Source organism: Chaetodon auriga, chromosome 5 (genome assembly GCF_051107435.1).
Source record: "Chaetodon auriga isolate fChaAug3 chromosome 5, fChaAug3.hap1, whole genome shotgun sequence".
Taxonomy (NCBI): Eukaryota; Metazoa; Chordata; class Actinopteri; order Chaetodontiformes; family Chaetodontidae; genus Chaetodon; species Chaetodon auriga.
This window is the reverse complement of record NC_135078.1, coordinates 16,815,858-16,839,835: the sequence shown is the minus strand read 5'-3', so window position 1 is coordinate 16,839,835 and position 23,978 is coordinate 16,815,858. Positions and strand designations below refer to the sequence as shown.

General features: G+C 43.0%; 4 protein-coding genes across 11 annotated transcripts in view; 2 read left to right on the top strand and 2 right to left on the bottom strand.

Annotated features, from left to right (window-relative positions):
• The window catches only part of fbxl17 (F-box and leucine-rich repeat protein 17), a 210,350-nt gene extending 207,111 nt beyond the window's left edge, over positions 1-3,239 (bottom strand). Inside the window, exons 1-3 of the mRNA XM_076731680.1 lie at positions 3,015-3,239; positions 898-1,406; positions 144-527 (exon numbers count right to left, since the gene is read on the bottom strand). Coding sequence (XP_076587795.1) covers positions 144-527; positions 898-1,386 — 873 coding nt within the window. The 5' untranslated portion in view covers positions 1,387-1,406; positions 3,015-3,239. The remainder of the gene's footprint in view (positions 1-143; positions 528-897; positions 1,407-3,014) is intronic.
• An 853-nt stretch (positions 3,240-4,092) lies between these two features.
• Positions 4,093-6,480, top strand: prxl2c (peroxiredoxin like 2C). 2 transcript variants are annotated; one of them, XM_076731343.1, is made up of 6 exons: positions 4,093-4,363; positions 4,769-4,837; positions 5,476-5,529; positions 5,615-5,720; positions 5,814-5,948; positions 6,039-6,480. In XM_076731343.1, exons 1-6 carry the CDS (start codon positions 4,094-4,096, stop codon positions 6,167-6,169), a joined length of 765 nt encoding a protein of 254 aa, XP_076587458.1. In that variant the 5' UTR covers position 4,093; the 3' UTR covers positions 6,170-6,480. The 2 variants fall into 2 exon arrangements, with proteins under 2 accessions (XP_076587458.1, XP_076587460.1); XM_076731345.1 differs by lacking the exon at positions 4,093-4,363 and adding an exon at positions 4,539-4,586.
• Positions 6,481-6,725: 245 nt separating this feature from the next.
• cdc14b (cell division cycle 14B) lies at positions 6,726-18,360 on the top strand. 7 transcript variants are annotated; one of them, XM_076730361.1, is made up of 15 exons: positions 6,726-7,047; positions 8,204-8,294; positions 8,925-9,000; positions 9,377-9,469; positions 9,572-9,648; positions 9,847-9,913; positions 10,003-10,153; positions 10,255-10,485; positions 10,640-10,778; positions 11,143-11,308; positions 11,401-11,498; positions 15,273-15,320; positions 15,421-15,543; positions 17,298-17,363; positions 17,580-18,360. In XM_076730361.1, the coding sequence occupies exons 1-15, from the start codon at positions 6,939-6,941 to the stop codon at positions 17,617-17,619; spliced, it is 1,575 nt and encodes a 524-aa protein (XP_076586476.1). In that variant the 5' UTR covers positions 6,726-6,938; the 3' UTR covers positions 17,620-18,360. The 7 variants fall into 7 exon arrangements, 5 of the variants coding, with proteins under 5 accessions (XP_076586476.1, XP_076586474.1, XP_076586478.1 ...); XM_076730359.1 differs by lacking the exon at positions 17,298-17,363 and adding an exon at positions 16,032-16,200; XM_076730362.1 differs by lacking the exon at positions 6,726-7,047 and adding an exon at positions 7,765-8,051.
• Positions 18,361-18,580: 220 nt separating this feature from the next.
• Positions 18,581-22,115, bottom strand: LOC143320573 (intracellular hyaluronan-binding protein 4-like). The gene is made up of 9 exons (XM_076730364.1): positions 22,075-22,115; positions 21,555-21,789; positions 20,931-21,075; positions 20,498-20,665; positions 20,323-20,394; positions 20,155-20,235; positions 19,582-19,753; positions 19,121-19,306; positions 18,581-18,873 (listed from the first exon to the last, which is right to left on the bottom strand). Exons 2-9 carry the CDS (start codon positions 21,781-21,783, stop codon positions 18,808-18,810), a joined length of 1,119 nt encoding a protein of 372 aa, XP_076586479.1. The 5' UTR covers positions 21,784-21,789; positions 22,075-22,115; the 3' UTR covers positions 18,581-18,807.
• Positions 22,116-23,978: the final 1,863 nt, after the last annotated feature.

Sequence of the window (23,978 nt, the reverse complement as noted above, 5' to 3'; positions counted from 1 at the left end):
AAAGATGAGAACAATCGTTTTTACACAGCATATTTCCATTTAGTGTCAATCTTTGGCTGAACATCTTTCAAAGTACCGAACCAACTGAAAAACATCAGGAAATATAAGCAAAGAGCTTGTTCAACTCTTTGATGAACTCTGACCTTAAGAAGGATGGAGGAAGGCAGGTGGTTGATACTTAAGTGATCAGCAGCGTCAGAACTTCTCGCCTGGCAGTCGTCATAATGGTGCAGGCAACAGGGGGACGAGTCTGAACTGTGGGGCAAATCTGCATGAAGACCCAACCCGCAGCAGCCATCAGCAGGTGAGGAGGAAGAGGAGGAGGCAGAGGAAGAAGAAGCGGAGGAGGAGGAGGGAAGTGGACAGAGGGGAAGGTGGCAGTGGCCAGTTTCAGAGTTCGAGGCAGCCTCTCCCCCACCTCCTCCCACTCCTCCGTTCTCCAACCCTCCGTCAGGGGCAGCGAAGGCGCAGCGTGGCTGCTTACAGGGGGTGCACCTCTGCACCTCTGAGCACTTCCTCTTACACACCTGCACCAAGAGACACAGACAGATCACACAGGGGGAACCGCATTTTCTTCAGGCAAGTCAAAGCAAATTTGGCCAGAAAGCCTTTCAAATAGAATCGCCCACATTGTGAAACAATAAATCAAGCCCATCTGTAAACAGCCCTTTCAGTGCATATTAGTATTAATAACTGGGATGCCCTCAGTCTTGATCAAACACACTTCAGTCGATTTAATGATCTTTTAGAGGTAATGAACTACTATACATCAGTCATTGCGACAAATGGCTGTCAGTGGTGTCAAGCTTCATAATATTTTTCACTAATATTCTCCAGCTGTGTCTTCACCAGCTACAACAACTGGCATACCGGTGCTGACCTTCCTCAGCTCCTTACCATCTCAGTGTAGTCGCTGGTGCAGCCAGGCACAGGTACAGGTATGGGCACAGTCACGGACACCCCAGCGGTTCGGAACAACGCCGGTGGTGGGATCAGTTTAGCAGGAACAGCTGATAAAAGACTCCTCCCTTGGCCTTCCCAGATAGCCAACTCCCGTGGTGACAACAGGAACTTGGAGCAGTCCTCAGGAGATGCGAGTGTTGCGTATCGCTCAGCGAGCTTCGAAGCGGCTGCCGCTCCGATGCCAACTCCGCCCACACCAGGGACACTGATTCCGGTGATGCTGTTGTGACGGCACCCACTGCCGTTGACGCCGGCCTCCAAATGGTCGCTGTCGTCGTCAAGACTGGTGGCGTTGCTGTGGACGATGAAGCAGAGCATGCAAGGCAGCTGCAGGAAACAGTTCCTCTTCTTCTTCTTCCTGTGGTGCAACTTGCGCGTCCTCTTCTTCAGGCGGTAACCATTTTTCGAGAGAAGATGGCCCATATAGATGATTCAAGGAAACTCTGGAACAACAAGAGTCAATTCATTAGTTAATATATTATTCAGCAATATTCTTAAGACCTCAAGGGACAGGGTATAATTGCTTATATGGAGGTCTTATTGGTATCAATACCAAAAGAATGCTTTCTTTCAGTGCCTTACCTTTAATCCCTTTTCTTTCTCATTTCATAAATGAGCCAAACACCTTAAATACAACAGTTTAACGCTGTCTTAACGTAGCCATTCATGCAAAAACTTTGCTGAAATAAAATAGTATAAAATTGGCAAAGTTATGACTTAAGGGTCCAGCGTGAAAGACTTAGGGGGGATCAATTAACAGCTTTCTATACTCAAACACATTTAGGTCAGTTAAATACCCAACCCAAATAGTGTGGTGGAGAAAAAAAAAGTAGCCTCACATATAGTACACATCAACCCTTTCACAATAATTTTCCCATACACCATTTTTTATTAGTCAATATCACTTTAATACATGACGCCTGCAGCAATAAAACAGGGAAGTTTCTCTGATACCAATATCCTCTGGAATAAAAACAAATCTAAAGTACATGCAAATACAAACATGTGAGTATTTCTCATCACTCTCCTTTGCTGTTCTTCAAACAAAGCAAATTATCTCTTTGTGTTTCCCCACACAGAGGGAGAGCTGGACGGATAGGAACACAAAGAGGTATTTTCATATTAAAATCGCAGTAACTTCAGAGGGAGCCCACTTGATTTGCCCGACTCAGACTGCTGGAGCCTCATATCATCTTCAGCTACACTTCAGAATGCACACCAAAGACTGTGGATACTAACAGACTGTGGATACTGTCCCCCATCACTCACACTGGTTTTACAGAGAGATCCCTTCACAGCCAGCATGGAGAAGAGGAACAACAGCAGCTAATAACATAATGACATGTGAGTATAGTATTAAGGTAGACCTAAAAAAAATGTGAGCTTATCCTTAAAATGTGAAGGACGATCAGGATAGATCTATATATAGCCAAACAGCTGGGAACATATATTATGCTGCAAATAGACTGTCACCACACTCTTCTGCCCTTGTGGTAAACAGCACAGCGGCCCCCCAGCATGGTATCACAACCAAATACTGTTTTTGTTTGTAAAAACCAATTACATTAGCGTGCACAGCCTAAGCCTACAGTGCCGAGCACAACAAAGGAGCAGCCGTGCTTATCCCTCTGTCGAAAACATGTCACTTGTGTTATTCGTGTTGTGAATGCATTACTTATCGCATGTTAAAACCCTAATTGCCTCAGTTGGAGTACAAAACAGCAGCTCTGTTATTGTCACACTGTAGTCTAGCAAGGGAACAGCACCGATGCATCGTCTGCTTGCTGCCGAATGAAGAGATGTAAACAGTGAACAGGTGGTCATTTGTTAAGCATTCTCACACACACACACACAAAGTAGTCTTAACGTGATGGTTGTGATTTGCCCGACGTCGCGACAGCTTTGCGTCTAATATTTGCTCCAACTTAACAACACTGCTTAGAGAGAAAGACACGGTTGCATTGCTAACACAGTTCAGCTTTCTGACAGGCTAGCTTGGTCCATCACTGGATGCTAAGTTAGCTGTAGACCCAACATGAAACATCTCTCACCACTTCACACGGTGCTCCCACACACCGGACGGTGCTCGCATAATACTGCTATGCTGCACGGTCAAGATGAGCGCTGACAAGTCCCGACAGGAGAGACGCGGACGCAAGAAACCCTGCTACCGAACTAGCGTTGTGTTTATCCAAACAGTGGCAGCCTTGGCTCTGCTGCTGCTGCTGCTCTTGAGGACAACACTTCCGCACCGAGAGGGCAGCGGGAAGGAAGCCGACGAGGGCGATTCGTAATTCGTCGCTGGGACGGTGGTGGAGAGTGCTCTGATTATTTCACTTTAAAAAGTCGCACTACCACAGAGTAAAAACACTCTGTACGAGTAAAAGTTCTGCATTCAAAATCTGAATGAAGTAAAACTACATCAGTATCAAAATACACTTAAAGTACACTGGGTTATAAATAGTGATGCATTCATGTGTAAGCATCACTAATTTTGCATCTGCTTTATGTACTTGTATTAAATATCTGAATCTGTTTCTAAACTAATGTTGTCAAATGAATGTAGTTGAGTAAAAGGTAAAATAATGGTGTAGAAGAGTGCAAATGTAAAGTAGCATAAAATGGACATACTCTAGTAAAGTACAAATACCTCAGAGTATTTGAGTAAATGCACCTTGTTGCATTCCACCATGGATGAACCTGCCTGCTGTAGGACCTTGAGTGAGGTGCAACCTAAAGTGACTGTGGCTCAAGTATGGAGCGTTACTAAAATCCATCCTATCCTTATTGAGCTGCATTAAGGGAAAGACAGGCTCTAATGATTTTGAAGTTTGACACATTCTATGGAGTAAAAATGAGGAATGTCAGCCTGTTTTGTCAACGTGCCATGCACAGATCTCAAAGCTGCTAATGGTTGTTTTAACTATATAATCGTATATGCAGAGCTGTTGTTGTCGCTGTGGTGGTGTCAGTTTCTGTTCTGCATTAAATAACACATCACTACTAACAAGGCACTTATTAGTACCGTAATAAAAATGTGTCAACCCCCCGCATCTCTCTCCCTCTTTCTCTCCCTCTCTCTCTCACTCTTGCACACACACACACACACACACACACACACACGAGGCATATGGGCGTGAATTTCCAGCCATCAGCTCTTCCACCCCGAGCTCAAACTCCCGAAATAGCAGCGCGACTTCAGGAAGCCACAGAAAAAATGGCTGAAGTAGTCCCACCAATAACTCGACAAGTCACTAAAGAAAATCGGGAAATCGTGACCTCCTCTGTCGATATTCACCTTGAAGAAGTCGAGGATTGCTTAATTTACGACCGACATGGAGCCTCTGTTCGGTTCAAGAAATTATATCAAGACAGGAAATCGGTCATAATTTTCGTGCGGGTAGGGGAAAATCTTAACCTTTCCGTTGAGTCACAGGCTATGCTGCCTAAAGTTGTATTCGTAAACTCACCAGAGGCTCAGATTAAGTAGACTAAGCCTCGAAGGGTGTTTCTGTTCAAGGCATCACATTAGGTAACAGGTGAGCTTCAGCGTTGCAGGACAGATGCCTCCAAAACTTCCCATGGTATCGATGGAAACCAGGAAGAACGGACAGACCGTGTCTGTAGGTGAAGACAGAGAGCGAGACGTCCCATAGGTGCAAGATGAGAGTTTTCAAAAGTTATATATCATATTATTATTGCCTATTAACTCTCTCTCTCTCTCTCTCTCTCTCTCTCTCTCTCTGTGTGTGTGTGTGTGTGTGTCTGTCTGTCTGTCTGTCTGTCTGTGTCTGTCTGTCTGCAGAGTTTCCTGTGCTACAGCTGTAAAGAGTATGTGGAAGATTTGAGCAAAATACCTAAAGAAGCCCTGGAGGTAAGTCCTGATCCACGACCATGAACGCACCGCAGGGTGGCACAACAGACCGCGCAGCTGCAAATCTGCAGCGGTGGACTGAACGTACAGTAACGTTTACTCAAGTACTGTTTTTAAGTACAAATTCGAGGTTTTTGTATTTAACTAGAGTACTTTTCAGTTTACAATTTTTCATACCCTTACTGTCCAGCGGAAAGCATGTATTTCCAAATGAACCTGTTCCTCTACAGGCTGTGGAAACTCTTCCACTCCTTAAACTACAGAAAATATAGTAAAAATCACTTATGAAAGTTGACTTTTTGGACATATGTGGTTCTCACAGGGCAGCGATGCTACAAACATATGATGATTTTATAGAATATGATGCATTGCTGTAGATTATACCCAACAGTACATAAGGTAGTTCAAATTAGTGCAACCTTAAACAACTACAGCAGTACAATGCAAGTAAAGTTTCTGAATACTTCTACCACCACTGCAAATATGACATGCACATAAGAGATAATACCCCAGCGGTTGCTTGTATAATCAGAAATCAGAACTACTTTATTGATCCCCGAGGGGAAATTGTTTTTGCATAGGTGTGAATCTAAATTATTCATTCCAAAAAATCCCAAATTTACTGTGTGTTGTTGCAGGGTGCTGACATTAGACTTGTTGTGATTGGTCAGTCTGCTCACCAACACATAGAGGTAATTACTTTTGTGATTCTTATGCATAAATTCAGTTTGCCACACTTGTTCTTATTATGCTGATTCAGTTTTCAATCTCATCTAGCCTTTCTGCTCACTGACGGGGTATCCTTATGAAATGTACGTGGACCCGGAGAGGTGTATTTATCAAAAGCTGGGGATGAAGAGAGAGGAGAAATTTACAGACTCAGGTAACGCAATACCAATGAAGACACAAACCCAGCATATTGTGAGATGGTCAGTAATGAAGATTTGCATCTGTGTGTTTATGTTAATGAACTTAGCCCCACCTAGTCCCCATGTGAAGTCTGGTATCTTTATGGGACAAATGAAGAGTATATGGAGGGCCGTGACTAGCCCTGTATTTGACTTCCAGGGTGACCTACATCAGCAAGGTGGAGCCATCATTGCAGGACCAGGTAGCCTCTTTTATATCTGTACATGCTCAATCTTAATTTCTCTCTCTGTCTCCGTTGTGTTAAATATTTCCCTTTTCCTCCCTCACACAGGCTCTCAAGTTCACTTTTCCCATTTTGACACAAACCGCCTGGACCACATGCCCATTAACTGGCTCCTGCAGCTCGCCGGAGTTCAACAGACTGTGGACTTCAGCGATAAGCCAAAGATCATCCACGTGTAGCTGGCTGGTCGCCTGAGAGTGTGCTTAACCCCACATCATCATCATGTTACTATTACATACACAGGGATGCTCATGTTCATTTGTTTGCTTGTGCAGACGTTAGTGTGTAAGAGAAGTATGAATATATTACTGTTTTTTGTTTAATTTTGTACATTTTCTACTTTTTCTATCAGTCATCACACCACTATGTCTTATGTTTGGTTGGGTGGTTGCATGGTTTATATTTTTGAAAACTTCAGAAGTGGTGCACATGTTAGCAATTTTCCATATCACTGTCTTGTTCTTAAACCCACTTTTCTCATATCCACACTCTTCATTACAATAAATAAAGTTTAATTGCTATTTCTTGGCTGCATTTGTCTTTTGTCATGCTACCCACATTCACTCCTGGCCACAGCACAGTCCTATCCAGATGGGATCTTCTCGGCACCACAGGACCACACCATGTTATCCCTATCCAGCTGCTGCTATTGAACAGTGAAGGGTGGGCACTGGACATCTAATCCTGATACGTCACATGCAGGGGATTCAGAAAGCACAAAACCTGCCCCTGCTCACAGACGTCACCGCCACCACAGAGGCAGGAGCAGGCGACTGTGCCTCGGCTGACACATCTACAACACACATACGCACATACCGACCATCAGCAGCGCAGGGGCAAGACATGCGATAATAACACAGCAACAGAACGGGGACAAGCCGCCGCACTGCGAGGCGGAGCTCTGCGGCAGCCGCTCAGGAATGTCCGCCGTGCAGCCCTGAAGAGAAAATGAAGCGCAAAAGCGAGCGGAGACGAGCCGAGTGGAGGAAAAAGCGCTGTGCAGCTCACAGCAGCTCAGAGGCGGCGCCAAGCTCTGATGTTTACATGGAGATAACAGGTAAGAGGGTCTGCTGGATGAACCCTGTCAACTTTAAGCCCCAGTTGGCGAGTGTGTGCACACGCACAGGGCAGACCTGCGCAGCACAGCAGCGCGTTTCAAGTGACCTGGGTGTGTGAAAGTCTGATTTTTTTCAGCTTTTGATCTACGATGGCGACACCGTCTGTCCCTTTATCGTTAATGCACTGGGTTTGCGTCGACTTACCTCCGCAGCCTGTGCGCAAAATACACAATATTCGAGATGCAGTTTTGCTCTGGTGTTAAAGCAGAGCCATAAATTACAGCAGAACTTCACTTTTGTATGCATCGTCATGCTTTATGGACTGTGTGTGAGTTATGAATGTGTACAGGGAGGTCGAGTGTCAGATATATAATGTCATAAATGTCAGCCCACTGTCAGTCTTGTCCAGCAATAACTGTCACATCTTTTACGGCTTTTTCCTGCTTCTTCATCCCTGCGCAGCTCCAATCTGGGAGAGGGAGGTTCTTCGAAGTGGAAATCACGAATTTGATTGACGGAAGGACCGTCCTAGCAAACGCCTGGGCAACGTTCCCGGGGCCTATCATGTGTCTGATGTAGAGAACTTTAAACTGAAATGGGAGTGGTAGAGCGTGACTGACAGGCCCTTTATCCAATTATGTAGCGCGCTGCATCTGTCGCAGCCAATAGAATCCCGCGAAATATCATGGGGGAGGAGTCGGGCGGAGATCATTTTTAGCGGAGTGCGTACTTGCACACCAAACTCCCTCTCGTTTCTCGAGTGGTAACTTTCTTCTGTCGAAGAGCTAAACCACGCGCACAAACGTTTTTCTTGCAACGTTAGATTTTTTAACTTATAGCTTTTAACTTGCTTTTTTACCTCTGTGCGCAATTATCAGTGTAAAATTTATTTACTCTTGGTGAAGAAATTCAACCTCGTATGTTTCCCAAAGCGTCATGTTCAAAACTGTGAGCAAGATGACCGCGGACGACGTTTCGTCAAGATGTATTGAGTTTATCAAGGGTAAGTAGCGAGAAATGGTGTAAAATAAGTAGTTGTGGACAGAGAGGAGCTAATTTGGGGGAATTGAGAGACAACAAAAGTATGTTTGCATGACAAACGCAAGTAACTGTTCTTTATGTTGTCGCCCTACCCCCCTCCCCTCCCTCCTCCAGATCAACTGTATTTCGCCATATTAAAGCAAAAGATCAAGAGCACAGCCGAACAACACTGTTTCTGCATAGATGAAGAGCTTGCATATGAGAAGTAAGTCATTAGTCTAATTCCATATTTGCATTTTGAACAGACCTGGTTTGATGGTTATTGCGGTTTAAATGGGCCCACGGTGCTGGTGTGAGCAGCACATCACTTCATCAGTGAATCTAGCTGTGATTGCAGAAGTTGCAGAACATATTTCTTAATCATTTCTTACAATTAAACGTTTTCTAGCTTAAAGGTCACGTCTCTGTTGCTAGAAAATACCCTTTTTAACTGTTGGAGGAGATGCATGTAACCACAACTGTAGTGAAAATGAAAGCAAGTAAAACAAATAAGAGCACCATGCCACAAAGCTGTAGAGCTTGCAGCAGAGGGCATGGATGTTGTTCGATTGGCTTCAGGAGAGAGGGCACGATTGACCTTTCAGATCCATTTTTGTGCTAGTGGAACAGAAAAAGACCTCGTGTCTTTGCAGTGTTTTGTCCTCTTCTGACTGACCCACTCTTGCATCAAATGCCTCCAAATATAGTTTTTACTCTGTCAGTGTTTTTACTGTTTCAGTCTGAGGTAGCTGATTCTTTCTAGTGAAACTTCCCTAGAGACCGTAGCGGGTTGCATAAATAGCCGCTCTGACACTCTTTTCTTCTTCATCCTCGTCTTCTTCCCTCCCTCTCTCAGCTTCTATGCGGACTTTGGTCCCCTTAACCTGGCCATGTTTTATCGCTTCTGTTGCAAGCTGACAAAGAAGCTCAAGGTAAAGTAAACCGCTGCTGCTCTTAATTGCACTTCCTGGAAAAGAGTTTGGGAAGCAAAACCCAGGTTAATCAATATGTGTTTATACCTGCACAAGGTAGGAAAAATAAGGTAAAAGTTTAAAGGTTCAAGTTTTTTGCACACTGATTAGCGATACAGGCCAACTTTTTTTTGAAATGTCTCTCAGACACAGATGATTCAGCCTCTCCAGCTCTATTACTTAATGTCTCGTGTTGATTGTCCAAACTTAGTCCTTATTCTTGAGGAATTTACAGTTTTATTAAGCCATTGCAGATTAGTTTAATGTCTCCATTTGACATTGTATATTTGTGTGTCACATGTCTGATCACACTGTTGCTATTAATGTCTTTGCACAGTCCATTACACTCTCAAGGAAGAAGATTATATTTTATACCTGTGGAGATCAAAAGAAACAAGTCAATGCTGCCTACCTAATCGGATCATACGCGGTAAGTGGCGTACAAACGCGTCCGTGTGTGACCTGCAGCTTTTGAAGTTATATCAGCGTGTAATACAAGAAGCACTTGCTGATTGGACTCTTGTATTTAAAGGTGATGAATCTAAACATGATGCCAGAGGAGGCCTACAGTCTGCTAGTGTCGAGGAATTCAACATATATTCCATTCAGGTAACAGATGACTATCACTGCACATATCTGTCATTTGATAAACTGCAGCTCAGACTGGGCACTATCAACATCGTTTATCTGTTTATCAAGTTTTTCTGTTGAAAAGGATGAAGTACACATGGAAAGCAAAGCGATCTTAGTATGTTGTTCTGATAAAGACTCTTTGACTATTTTCTTTGTTCATATTTTTTGTTTCAGAGATGCTTCGTTTGGAACCTGCATGTACAATCTGAACATCTTAGATTGCCTTCGTGCCATTCACAAGGTGCGTCTTCTGAAGATTTATTTATTTCTCTGTCTTCCCTGCTGTGTCATGCCCCTAATGAAATTAACTCCCTCTCAAACATCCACCAGGCTCTGCAGTACGGCTGGCTCGACTTCTCTAACTTTGACGTGGAAGAATATGAGCACTATGAGAGGGCAGAAAACGGTGACTTAAACTGGATCATCCCAGGAAAGTTCCTCGCGTTCAGCGGGCCTCATCCGAAAACCAAAATAGAGAATGGTAAGTTTCTGGTGCACCTTTAGGGGAAAAAAAAAAAAACTATGTCTAACCTCATTTTTACACCTCCTAAACTCACCAGAATGTGTTTTCTCTTGCCTTAGGGTACCCTTTGCACGCTCCAGAGGCCTACATCCCATACTTCAGGAATCATAACATCACCGCTATCATCCGGCTCAACAAGAAGATGTACGATGCCAGGCGGTTCACAGAATCTGGCTTCGAGCATCACGACCTGTTCTTTGTGGATGGGAGCACACCTAACGACTCCATCGTCAGGAAGTTCCTCAACATTTGTGAGAATGCTGAAGGAGCCATTGCTGTCCACTGCAAAGGTCAGATTTCTAACCTACATTTACACTGAAAGAAAGTTACTGGGTCAGACATTTCTGACTGATTGTGGTTTGATTTGAAGTTCCTTAAACCATGCTCAGTATGCGGTTTCTTGCACAATTTAATGCCACGCCCACTTTTTTTTCCCCCTTTTAGCTGGTCTGGGGAGGACTGGCACTCTGATTGGCTGCTATATGATGAAACATTACCGCCTGACTGCTGCAGAGGCCATTGCCTGGATAAGGATTTGCCGACCAGGGTCCATCATTGGACCTCAGCAGAACTTTGTTGAAGAGTAGGTGTTTACTGAAGCAGTGTCGCTTGTTTCAAATGAAATGAAATTATTTATCACGAGTGTAAGAGCCAGAAACTCTGCTTCATCAGGATTCATCAAATTTTACTAAACAAGCTTCAAACCAGCAAGGACAAAAACAGAAAACAGAAAATCTTTCATGGGAAACAAACAAAGCTGTTAAGCAGAAATTGTGTGTTCGTGTGGGACCCGTATAGCAAGATGCTGATTAAGAAAACAGGCTTGTGTATCACAGGACCTTCATGTGGGGGCAGATCTGCTGAGAACTGAGAATAATAATGGTGGTGGCAGTTTGGCAGGAAAAATGAGTTTATTTTATGTGCTTCATTGAAATTTTGTACATCAGGAAGCAGAACAGTCTGTGGGCAGAGGGAGATGTCTTCCGGGAGAAGATGCTAAACGAACGAGAGAATGGCAAGATGGCCGTGACCAGGATCCTGTCTGGAGTGGACGACATAACCATCAACGGGAGCAACAAGAACAGGACGTCCAACAAAGAGGAAATGGAGCTGGTGAGTTTTGAAATGCACCTCTCAGGTCCAGAATGTGCTGCGTGTTTTTAACCTCCCCTTTGGCTATTCATTGTTTTTTGTTTGTTTTGTAGTATAACGATGAAGAGGAGAGAAACGGTCTCACGCAGGGAGATAAACTGCGTGCCCTGAAGAGCAAGAGGCAGGCGAGATCGTCCTCAGGTTCTCTATCGTAAGTTCCCAGGCAGCCTGGAAGTGCCGTCATGCATCACGCCGACGTGTCTCAGTACTGAAAAATGAGCAGTGCCTCTCCTCGTCCGTCCCTCGGACCATTACACGTGTACAGCAGTGTTTTTCAAATCATAAGTAACTTATGATTTGAACGATTAGGATTTCTTAATGACCAGGAAGTTTGATGAGCGTTCTCCTTTCCTCAGTGTTTATTCAGGGTAGTCAGCTGTTGGCTAATCAGTTAGCGCTGCTCTTCTTTACCCATACATGGCGATTTTCATCCCAATATCATAATCTATGAGTTAAGGAGCCTGGCAGCATCCCCCTCCTTCTCCCTGTCTGTAATATTTCAGTAACTCTGTCTCTGCGTCCTCTTCAGGTTCCCTTTCATTAAATCACATGCAGATCAGGTGTAATATAAGTCATCCCATTTTCATCTCTGATCAGCGAGTGATGAGGATGAACAATTAAGTCGAAGTAGCGGGTCAAATATTAAGGTGACAGAGTTGTTTGGAGGGCTGGATTGGAGTTATCTGACACACAATCTTCCAGAAAAAACATTTTTCTTGAAGGCTGGATTTAGAAAGGCACAAAGATGTGGACGTTAAAGATATGATCTCTGAATTTGCTTTACTGTAGGTTTGGTGAGCTCTAAATTGGCTTATTCAGTGGTGCAAGACTGTGGAGGTATATTAGAGGATGTCAATGCCCATAGCACCTTATACCAAAGCTCCATGCTTGAAAAATATCTAAACAACATTATGCAGATAAACAAATAAAAAAGTGGCGCATTGGACTTCAGGCTTAAACCAGACTATGATTGAAGGCAGGAGAATGTTAGAACTGGCCTCGATCAGAGTTAGAGTGATGTCAGGTTGTGGGGTGGGAAGCGCAGTCACAGCAACTCAGAATGATGCTTCAGTGATGCTGAACACCTGAAGTGGGAGAATCAACGGTTAAACATTTGGCAGAGTCTCTTTCTCTGCAGCGATAAAAGTGCACTCTCACCGTTTGGCAGCCGTGAAGCCTGAAACAGATTCAGTTTGAAAATGTCAAACAAAGGAAAACATACATAGAATTAAACAGTACCACAAGTTCAATTCCAAATTTGTCACTATGTCAAGTCATCGTGACTCTTTGTTGCAAACATAAGACCAGCCGGTTCTCTTTGCTTCCCTGTCACTTCCTAAATGAATAAAGTCCGCTTCATTTGTGCCCATGTAAATCAAGCCGCGGGGAGGTTGGGTGTCAGCATGGCTGAGGATGGTTGACTGGCCGCTGCCCATGTACCCATATGGCTTTGGCTTTTGTTGTCCCATGTCAGGCAGGTGGTAGTGTTCTGCTGCAGCCTCATGGGTGCGGTGTGGCCGATGTGTTGCCTGCCGTTGAAAAGATAGCAGAGAGAGGCAGAGAAAGAGAGGGGAGAGGAAAAACAGAGAGAGGATGTGAGGTTTTGTATGATGGAGGTAAGTGCACGTCACTTCCTTTCTAGCTGACATCCTCTTCCTGTAGAAATGGCTGCTATGCCAGTGAACGGTATGGCTGACCTGAAGTTGTCCTCTTTTTTTATTTTTATTTTTTTTCATTTTTTTGTCTTCCCTCACTGGATGATTATGGTGTGAAGTGGATATGCACTTAGTGGATGCAATGCTTTTACACGCCTTTCATTATCTGCCTCTCATGGACACACTGAGCTGTTCTGCTTTGATATCGAGGCTTATCCGAGATATCCTCTGAGTTACAGTGAAGCTCTCAAGTTGAGCCTGCTGTACTTGTTAACAACAGCAGCAGTTATTCAACTAATCACGGTTTTATGCAAGATCTGGATTAGTTGAATTAAATGTTTTAGTGCTTGGCTTGCACTAGTGACTCTGCACTTCTCAGGAAAGAAACAAGTGGTAAGGGAGGCTTGGTCCACGTCCTGATGTGCAGTAGGTACTTTCTTATTGTCGGGTAAACTAGCTCACTTGCCTGCTCAACCACTCAAGCTGTAGGCGTTTATGGAAACTGCCGATAGGATGTTAGAGTGATCCTTGACTGAGGTGTTTTGAGTTTAATTTTTAAACGGTGTTGTTGGGGTGGTAAATTCCTCCTGATCCTCATCCTAATTCAAAGGATATAAAACTACATATGTGAGCTTCTGAGGAGGTAGCGAGATGAAAATGGGTACTTATCTGTTCTCAGGAGGGAGTCGGGGCAGAGAGGAGATTTGCTTGCACTTCTGGCCATATGCCCTATCAGGGTATGCGTTGCTACGCAAACATCTAGCTTCCAGCTGAACTTCACCATCTGGCTCCACTGTTTGTTTTATGATGTAACACTGAGGCGCATGTTGAATTCCAGTGACGTTTAGAACGAAGATTATATGAAAACTTCTCATCTTTTCTGCCTTTTTTCATGCATGGCAACAGGCATGAAACCCTTGGACATGCACGCATGGACATGCCTCTATGTTCGATCTATGTATGTGTCTAACATGTAATTAATGTTGGGCCGGGTTCATTGTCAATTGCCTGTTGTTTTTCCATTGCTTATGTGACTGGATCAGTGCACACGTACCACGTGAGCTTTGCTTACTCCTCCTTTTTAAATGGTCTGCTTTTGTAGAACAAAATTTGATCACGGATACTTCTTCCATTTTTAGACTTGTTTTTGTGAACAAAGTTAAAGCTCGACAGACATGTTGGCAGGCTGGTATCAACCACTAAGCTTTTGTGTAAAAATGGAACATCAACCAGTATATAATCAGCTTTTTAAACTCTCAAATATCTTTTAGCACTTCAGGGTTCCCACATCAGTTGGGTTCTAAGTATACAGCAAAGTGCTCACACATCAGAGCGAGTCAAGAACAAAAACTTGCTGACTGGCACTGTTGGATGCGAGGCTCTCTGAAAGGTATTTTATCTAATCCAGTCCCAGTGGAAAAGCAGAACATCAGAGGCTTTGTGTCCTGCCTGGACGTCTCTTGTCTCTCCTTCCTTTTTTTCCCCCCTTTTTTTCCGTTTGCTCTTGTTGTTGGATTTGTCCTCCTTTCAGATGGCTGGTAGCCATGCTGCTCTCCTCCCTGTGTAGCCTTGCCCTGTGGTGGATTGTGTATGGCTTCCCTTCTTCCATCCTGCATTTCTGTATAGACGGGTTAGGATTTCAATGAGTTCTGCCGCCCGTCAGCCCCCCAAAAAACCTGTCCTGCCCCCCTTCTGGAGCTCTAACTGAGAATGCTGTAAGTGAGACACCAGTCTCTTTTTTAATTCCCAAACCAAATCAGAAATTTGTTCAAAATCATCCTCTTGTTACTTTATTCCTTCTGTAAGCACAGTAAACTTAAGAGCTGATGAGCAGAGCCAGTTAAAAAAACATCCGAGGCCTCTGCCTTGTTTCCATTTTCTGTTCATAATGATTCTGTTCTTATCATCCTGTCATCTTTAAACATCATGCTTTGCTGGTTATTGTGTGGACTGCAGTGCCTGTGGTTAAAATTAAACCCTGCCAGACAGTTAAGCCTTCTGTAACTTTGTGAAAAGGAAAGTCAGGTCCCTCTTAAGCTGTTTAGTGCCACCCTGTGGCTTTTTTTGGTACTGTCTTGGCTTTACTAATCCTACCTGGCTGCTGACGCTGCGATAATGATCTGTGCTCAAGTGCCATGCTGTCAGAGTTTTAAAGCCATCTCACTCATCTCCATACAGTCTGCCTCCAGTCCTGTCACCTTTCTCTCAGATCTCTTAATATATAAAATTAAACCACATTTTTCACGTTTGTGTTACTTGTGTTTTCACAGACAAGAAGAGAATAAGATTCACACCAGGTCATCATCACAGTCCCTGAGGTAAAGCTTGCAGCACACACACACACACACACACAACATGCATACTTGCGCTCTGACGTTAGACACGGCTCACGTTAATGAATGTCTGTCTCCTCTGCAGCACGGTCATCCTGCAGGCCAGTGTTCAGGGCTGCAAGACCGGCGTTAACCCTTTGGCTCTGTCTGACCACTCGGACAGCAGGAAGAGAACCAGAACCTCACTGCCTGGTTCTGTAGGAGGAAGGTCAGTGGCTGTTTTTTACACTTGAGCAACACAAGAAGTAAAAGGGGCAGTGCTACTTACCCAGACAGACATCAGGTCAGCAGCAGCAGCAGCAGCTTTTTTGTGTGTTTCTGCTTAAAGGCAAAAGAGATCAGTATTGATTGAAAGTAGAAAAATGAACGTTTAACTGTTCTGAGTTAACTATATACACCAGAAAATATAACAGTTAGAACTGGATGAGTTTGTTCAGTTGTTATTTTATCAAATTAACAAAACTGTGTAAGAATTATTAAGCTCTCAATTGTTTCCCCTTGTGTAAATATTTGCACCCTTTTACCCTTTATTTCTATTATCCAGGACTGTGCTGAGTTGATGCCATTTTTACTACATTAAATTCTGTTTGGATGTGTTTTCTGTGAAGCTGACACTCAGATGAAAAGCAACCAAGAGGCTATAGCCACTCATGGGTCCTTGTGGAGTAAATTAACAGCATCCCTTCTCTCTGCCAGCTCCCTGTGCCACACCAGACTGGTCAGGTCCCTAGGCAACTTGCATGTAGTGGCTGGCGACAGAGACGCAATGATTTGTGAGCCATGTGGCAGCCATAGAGACACAACCGGTGCCACAGCCAACACAGGCACTCTCATCAACTTAAACATGGCCCAGGTCCACCTACAGGCAAGCTCCCTCAGACTCCCTCTGAGCCATATGGAGACTTGGGCAGCATTTGCACACAAACAGAAATCCACTTTTCACTCATCGGTTTTCTTTGCGCATATGTTCACTATGCTGCTCAAACAGGACAAGTCATATTTCAATGGTTTCTCCTCCGTTTCGGCAGCCATAGCATGAGCAGATCTCTGTTAAAGATCACTTCATTGGTGTCTGTGTAAATCCAGTCAGAATCCAGAGGCTCAGCGCTCTCCCTTTCTCCTGTTAATGCTCAAGACAGACCGTGCTTGGATTGTAATCACTTAATGTACTTAGGCTGGGGTGCATCAACATGGATTAAATGCTTAAAGAAAATCTAATTGTGGTTTATCAGTAAATTCTTTTCAATCTGATCTTTAACATAATTAGGACTAAGCAAGATTCAATGTAGATGTCACTTTTTATCATTTGACAGTTGAGATGTCTGCAGGGCAGTGTCTTTGAGGGTGTTTTTGCACAAGTTACTTTTCCTGCTAAATCATGGAAACCTTTAACAACGGTTTCAGTTGTTTACTCTTTGGATTTATGCTGGCAGGGTAAACCACGAATATGTCAAATCAAAACAGAAGTCAGGAGTTTTTAAATAGTTTTTGCTATTTTCCAGCTTGCTGCTTTTGTTTTTTTGTATTGTTAAGCAGTTAAAAAAAACTCCTTACCATGCTTTACATTCAACATAGTCGATTTGAGATGTAGTTAACTAAACTGGTTGTCTGTAATCTTAATTTAAACCATGCTGTTGCACCCCAGCCACAGTTCCTCTGTACTTATATGTTGTACTAACATTACGTATAGCCTGATACTGTCCAGGACTAACATTCAGTGAATCTGGCCCAAATGAAATTCCACCCGCCTCAGTCTCCCTGCTGTTTCCTTCTACTGCTTTCCTTGCATGTTCTCTAAGAACAGGGGGTTTCAGAGGACGACTGGCTATAGCTTCTTTGGACTCTGCTGCTCACTGTGTCTTCTGCCTCTGTGTCCATGTCTGCATCCTTTACTGGTGCCAGTCTTTAACGTTTATATCTCCTTTCTCTTTCCTTCTCTTCTACATTTCTCACATGCAACAGACGCACTGTCTCCAGAGGACGTAAAGCTCGCAGTTCTTTGCAATCAATTCGATTTTCCAGGCTATGGTATCTGTCTCCTCTTCACTTTCTGTGCTACATTCACTGTATTTTCTGTTATCAAACGGCATTTTTGTAATTACCCGTAATGAATTCTTACAGGCATGAATGATTTGTGCGTAAACATTGACTGCATGAATGAACAAATGTTGACTGATTAATATTGCAATGTAAATCAACAAAATCAGCCCCTGTTAACACTGACTTTGTCTTTGTTTCCTTCAGTCACTCCATTCCCAAAGCTAGAGCTCCTCTACTGCGGTGAGCCTGTGGATCTGGAAATCCTGACAAGTTTTACACGAAATCCAACTTCTACACACCTGTACTACTCATTCAATGGATTTTTAAGTTTCAGAAAAAGGTTGGAACAAACTTTAATGTGATGTGTAAATCATTTATACTAGATTGTTTGATTACAAGTTCTTTTACCTGTAAGGCACTTTGGTTTTTATATTTGTAACAGCATCATGAAACAAACTGATAGTTTTAGTCATTGTCTGGTTGTTCCTCCTTAACTGAAGCATGCAGTAGCAAACATCAGATTGGACCCGCAGCTATCAGACTGGCATGTGAATGTGTGACTCCAAGCACTGTGCAGCAGATATACTGGTTTTATAAGACGGTAGGTTCTTCAGTTAGAAAAATTTGTCGATGGATGTGGCCGGGAGCTTGGAATAAAAACCTGCTCTCGGGTGTTAGTCGAGTCTCTATCGGCGAGCAGTCTATACAATACCGTGCATATTTGTACCTCCATTCTCAATATCTGGCTTGTCTTGTCATTTATCTGTGAAGCTTTTCTGCTACTGTATTTCAAGACTGTAAATATGTCAACATTTGATATACTCAGTTTGTATTTTTTAAATATTTTGTACTATGTTTGAATCATGCTAGGTAATAAGTCAATGGTCCTGATGGGGCCTTGTCTAACTCATGTTCATAATCCACTGAAGACACTTGCTTGAAGCACATAGAATCACACTTTTTAAATAAATGTACTCCAAGTATATCTCTGGCTGTTTTTGTCCCGTATGCTGAACATACCAAGATGCATTTAACGCAGCATCAAGCTGACCTCACTGTGATAACATGTACACGTTTTTTGATAAAATGTTAGTTTTCATGCAGACTCACACTAAGACTCTAACCTGCTCGCCCAGCTGAGTACACATACATTATTGTTCACATAATCCCAGTGTTACTTTCAGTAAATAAATCCAGCTTCAAAGTAAACTTGCAAAAGCATTTATTCTCTGGGACTCAAATGCTAAACAGTGCCTTTGGTGATATAGAACAAAGTAAATCAAGTACAATAAAACCCCAAACCTTAAGAACAGCAGAAACATGAGAACAGTGGGGTTTTGGTTTTTTTTTTTTTGGTTTTTTTGTTTTTAGCAACGTGTTCAAGTGCAACCAATACTCCCCACAGGAGATCCACCCAGAGAAGTGAAGTCAGTTATCTTCCTGCTGATAGTGCTGGGAAGTCTTCGGGGTCATCCGGGTTTGGAGCCAGATCATCCTCCTGGTGGGAGAACAGTGTTTTTAACACTAATTACATGACATGTTCCTAATATTCTGGGAGGATTGTGTTGATTTTCTTCTTAGATCACTTTATGTGGTAAGCACATTGATTACAGTGCAGAAAATCCCAATCAAACAAATGCCGTCACTTTGGAAAATGCGACTCGTATGCAAACCACCAAGTCATTGATTTAACACCACAAGACTGATTTGCATTTATTAGAGCGGGCCAAGAATCAAGAACTTACCCTCTCCAATATGGGTATGGCTCTCTCTGGGCGACTTGTCAGACCCCCTCGTGCTCCCCTTCCTCGACCCCCACGGCTGGGGCGCCCAAGACTCCCAAAATTGATGTCCATAAGGGAGGTGATATCATTCACTGACCTGCGGAGGAAGTTGCCGTCATCCATGTCCTCCACAGTCCCTTTGAGGCTCTGAAGATTGGAGGCAAACACACAAAACACTGACATTCTGGCCAAGAGGAAAGGACAGGAAAAGCCTGGACTGTGAAAAGAGCCGAGCACAGGACAGACAGCCTCAGCTTGATTCACTCTCTTCCTCATAAACACATTTCTGAAGGCCTTGCAATTGTACGTTACATTGAATCGTCACTGCAGGATGAATCCACCAGCAAGCTCACGGCTGCGCTTTCATCAGGGGTTCTTAGTTTTCTTGTTGACAGATTCCACAAAGTGCTTCACATTCTTACCTCCAGGTGCTTTGACTGGTGGATGACCTTGGCTTTGGAGGGAATCTTGTTCTCTGCTTTGCGGATATTAAACTCCGCCTTGGGACGACTTATCTCCTGCATGGCCTTCCACTCGTCCAGGGTCATCTCCATGGCAACCTGCACCACCATCTCCCCGTCCTCTTCCATTGCTCTATGGTAATTGGGACAAACGCCATCTGTCAGTCCACTTTATTGTGACTTTTCTATATTTTAAGACTAAATATAGTGTGACCCTGCCACATGAAGGGTTTGTGGCGAACATGCCAGTATTGTTGGTACGGAGCTAGCAGTTGTATTTTTCATAAATAAATACATTAAAAAACCTTAAATAGATTTTTTTTGTTTTGTTTTTTTTGTTTTTGTTGTTTTTTTGTTTACACATTTTGGATCAGTAGTAACTTATGCAACTTGTTGCGCTGTGTCAATACAAAAAAAAAGTCCAGACTCATCAACTGTCACTCTTGACTGATGAGTCTACCACTGTACCAGGTGATGTGATGTCATTTTTTTTTTTTTTTTTTTTTTATAGAAAGATGCTTATGTGTCACTCACCGATGCTGATTCTCTTCATCTGCAGGTATTTGGGGCTCCTCAGATTTGACTGGAGCATCAGATGTCACCTCCATTAATTCGCTTCACAATAGGGACATGGTTAAAAAGAAACGAATCTGTGTTGCGTACAAGTTGTGATTTCCATGTCGTTAATCCAAGTTCACTTACCTTGCAGCTTCCTCAACACAACCCCAGTTCCAGGGTCCCCTGCCTCCTCTCTTTTCCTCAGGAGATATACCTCTGCAATGAAAGCAATACAACATTATAAAAACCACAACAACAACAACAACAATAAGAGCACAAGCTTTTTAAACTGGATTGCTATATGAACAGAAAGGCTCACGTTCCATTGTGCCGATCATACTCTCTCTTGCCCCTCGGGTTGAAGTTGTCCGAGTTCCTTGTGTATCCTCCTCCGCCTCCGCCTCCGCCTCCACCCCCGCCTCTTGCTCCTCTCCTACCCCTGATCCCCCCTCTGCCCCTGAAGTCAGAGTCTGCATTACTGGAAGGCCTGGGGACCAATCAGATGAAAACTCAGTTCGTTCCTGTGACCACTCCGACATTTCAAACCCAGCTGATGGATTACTGCTCCAGACATCATCACTGGTTGTGTCTCTTATTTTTACTCACCTGTTTTTACTCATTTCATTCAAAATAGCAGTTTACCCTGCTTGTAATTCGGACAAATATTTGTCAGTGGTGGTACAGACTAAACCAAGCCTGTGTTGAGTCAGGAAACCAGTATGCAGAGCCTCAGCCTGTATGAGAACACATACCTGGAGACAGAAAACTCCTGTGGATACTCCTCTTGGTTGGCTCTACGCTCCCCAAAGGCAGCTCTCTTCGTGCCCCTCTGGACCTCCTCTTTGCCATCTCTGCTCTCCGTCACCGTTCCAGGACGAGCCTGCTGCTGCTTACGGACTGAAGACAGAAAGTGAGGTCGCGATACATTAGACACAGATTGTGTTGTGATTCATCACTTCCTATTTGATCTCCATTAAATGTTTGGTCGAGAAAATCAAGCTTCACAGCCCATGTTGGAAACACTGATCTATTACAGTCTGTAACACCATATATTTTTTAACTGAATCAGCAAATGGCTGGGTGTCATGTCAGGACAAAAGTGTGGAGTTAAATTCAGTTTTGAGCGTGTTATAAAATCAGGAGAATGGAATTTGGCTTCAGACAAGCCCCCACAGCCACCCACCCTGACAGCATGCACATGTGCTCAGCAGCCTTGCTGACCTTGCACCATCAGCAGCTGACAAAGCCTGAGCAAACTGACCACTCTTGGCTGGACCATCCAATCTAGAAATACCAGCAGCGGCCGGAATACTTTGGTTTTGGGTGGGAGGGGTTGGGGGGGTGTTAGGACTCGTGCAGCTCAGCGGTTAGCTCACCTGGAACCGGGTCTTGACCGTCCAACGCGAGGGGGAGGCGTCTGTCCCTTTGGGACTCCTTCTGGCCAGGTTTTTTCTGCTTGCCTTTCTTCTCCTCATCTTCCTTTTTCTTCTTCTTCTTTTCCTTCATCGTTTCCACTTCGCTCATCAAGTCGAACGGGTCCGCTTCGTCATCCAGAAGATTCCCGAACCTGTTCGCCACAACACAACCGAAAGCGTCCGGCAGCATTTTAGCCTGCGTATGATGAAGAAACAAGGCAGTGTAGAAAGAGCGACTCGCACGTCAAGATGAACTCATATCTTGCAAATAATAAACAGCAAAACAAAAAAGGGACGAGCGTTCGCCTGCCCAGCTGAGACGGAAAAGAGCTGCGGAGGGCACTTTGCTGTCCCAGCAAACATCAAACAAATGGCCGCAGCAGTTTGTCGACACTTTTAAATGTTTGCACGTGTGGAGGAAGCGACGCCACGCCCCCTGCTCATCAATAGGATATTCACTAATCAATATTCAGCCACAGACCTGGCCCAGTGCTCTGCCAGGGGGCTGGTAGATTATTCTCTGCTTAGTCAGGTCCTGCTGCTCAAATTGGCACAGAGACTTAAGTCAAAGGGAATTTTATTTATTAAATAAAAAAGTATCCTTGATAAAAAAAAAAAAATACACAACATTCAACAATGAAACCATAAAACACTCTTAGGTTAAATAAATGGCACTAGCCGATTCCAAGCTATCGTTAACTTACTATAGATCTTGAAATGTTATTTTGTTTTGTTTAAAACTGATTAACACTGATGAATGAAAAAAACACTAACCACTGGAAAATAATGTAACATTAGCGTTAAGTCGTTAGTATTTGGCTGAAGATGATCAATGATTTTTCAGTGAAGCTAGCTGTTAGCATTAGGATAGCTAACATTATGAGTGAACATTTTAAATGGAGCAGTTAATAGCTAGCTTGTATTTCTGTTTTTACAGTAAAAATTGCAATATCTAATTTTGGTTTGACAGCTGGTAATTAATCTAAAGTTGGCTATGGCGCACATTTATCTTAATAGAGATTAATACAATTGTATAGTTCAGTGGATAGCTAGGTATCATGTTTCTTACAGCTAACGTTAGTTGAGCTAGCTGCTACAGTTATAAAACATTATTTCCTTGTATTCCTTATTACTCCTATTATATAGGGGTAATAGTTATTTTATTTTCAACATTTTATGTTATTATTAACTACATTATTTACAGTAACTATGAGTTAAGGCCTCCTACACTCCTATTGAGCAGCTTGATGCAGGCCCATTTGTACTTTATGAGTAGCCTACATTTCAGTCGTCATAGGTCTGCTTTCATTTTAGGAGACATTTGATGAGGCATCGATCTCAGCTGTGTTTGGGAACACAGTGATTGTTAAGTAGTCTTTAACTTCACCATATCATGTACAATCTGAAGGATATTGCATCAAAGTCTACACATCCCTTTGCATACGGGTCAGCTTGCACTAAACTTATTGGATCAATGAAAACTCCAAAATGATTCACAAACTGCATGCATTTCTGTTTAAATACTGTTCTGACAGATCTAATTTAACTCCATTAATTATCTGATAAGTGACCATCCAACAGATATTTATGAAATAACCTTATGAATGTACAAACATACTTTAATACTCAGATCCATATATTGAAACAATATTTCATCAGCATATCTCAAACCTGATTAAGCTGAGTCACTCACTAGCAGCATGAGTCAGGGTATATTTCACATAATGAAAACTAGCTCCATCTAGTGGTCAGAGTGGAAAGTACAAGTCTGTGCTGTCAAGCTATGCTCCCAATGTACAGACAGTTAAAATTTACTATGTTAATATTAATGCATGTAAGGAAATCCTGGAAAGGGGGACAGATGAGGTCCCATAGGAAGTTTCATTTACACTTGTTAGGTTGAATGGAATCTAAGTGCACAGACTTTAATACCAGGGAAATTACCATTGCTACAAGTTCACATTAAATTATTGAAAATTATGATTGGTTTTTTTTTGATGTCACAAAATTGCCAATGTTTGTTACAAGACAGTGTATGGCATTCAATCTGAAATGCAAAGGTTATTACATAGATTATTAATGATCCAAAATAGCAACAGCACATTTAAATTCAGCACAACATTGTGCATTTGTTAGTAAATCAGTTCTCTATTGGCATACTAGACCAGGGTAATGTTTAAATGACACACTGTACAGTGCAGTAGGATACATTTGGGTGGCTTTTTCTACAGTGAAACAGTGAATGACTGAAAAAAACAGACAGGGTGATAACAATGGTTTCTGTTGCACCAGTGCATAATTAAAACAGCTCATTTTATTTCAGTTATTTATAGGCATGTTTTCTGAGCTGTCCCCTCTACATTAAAATCAGGTCCTATTGTGTAT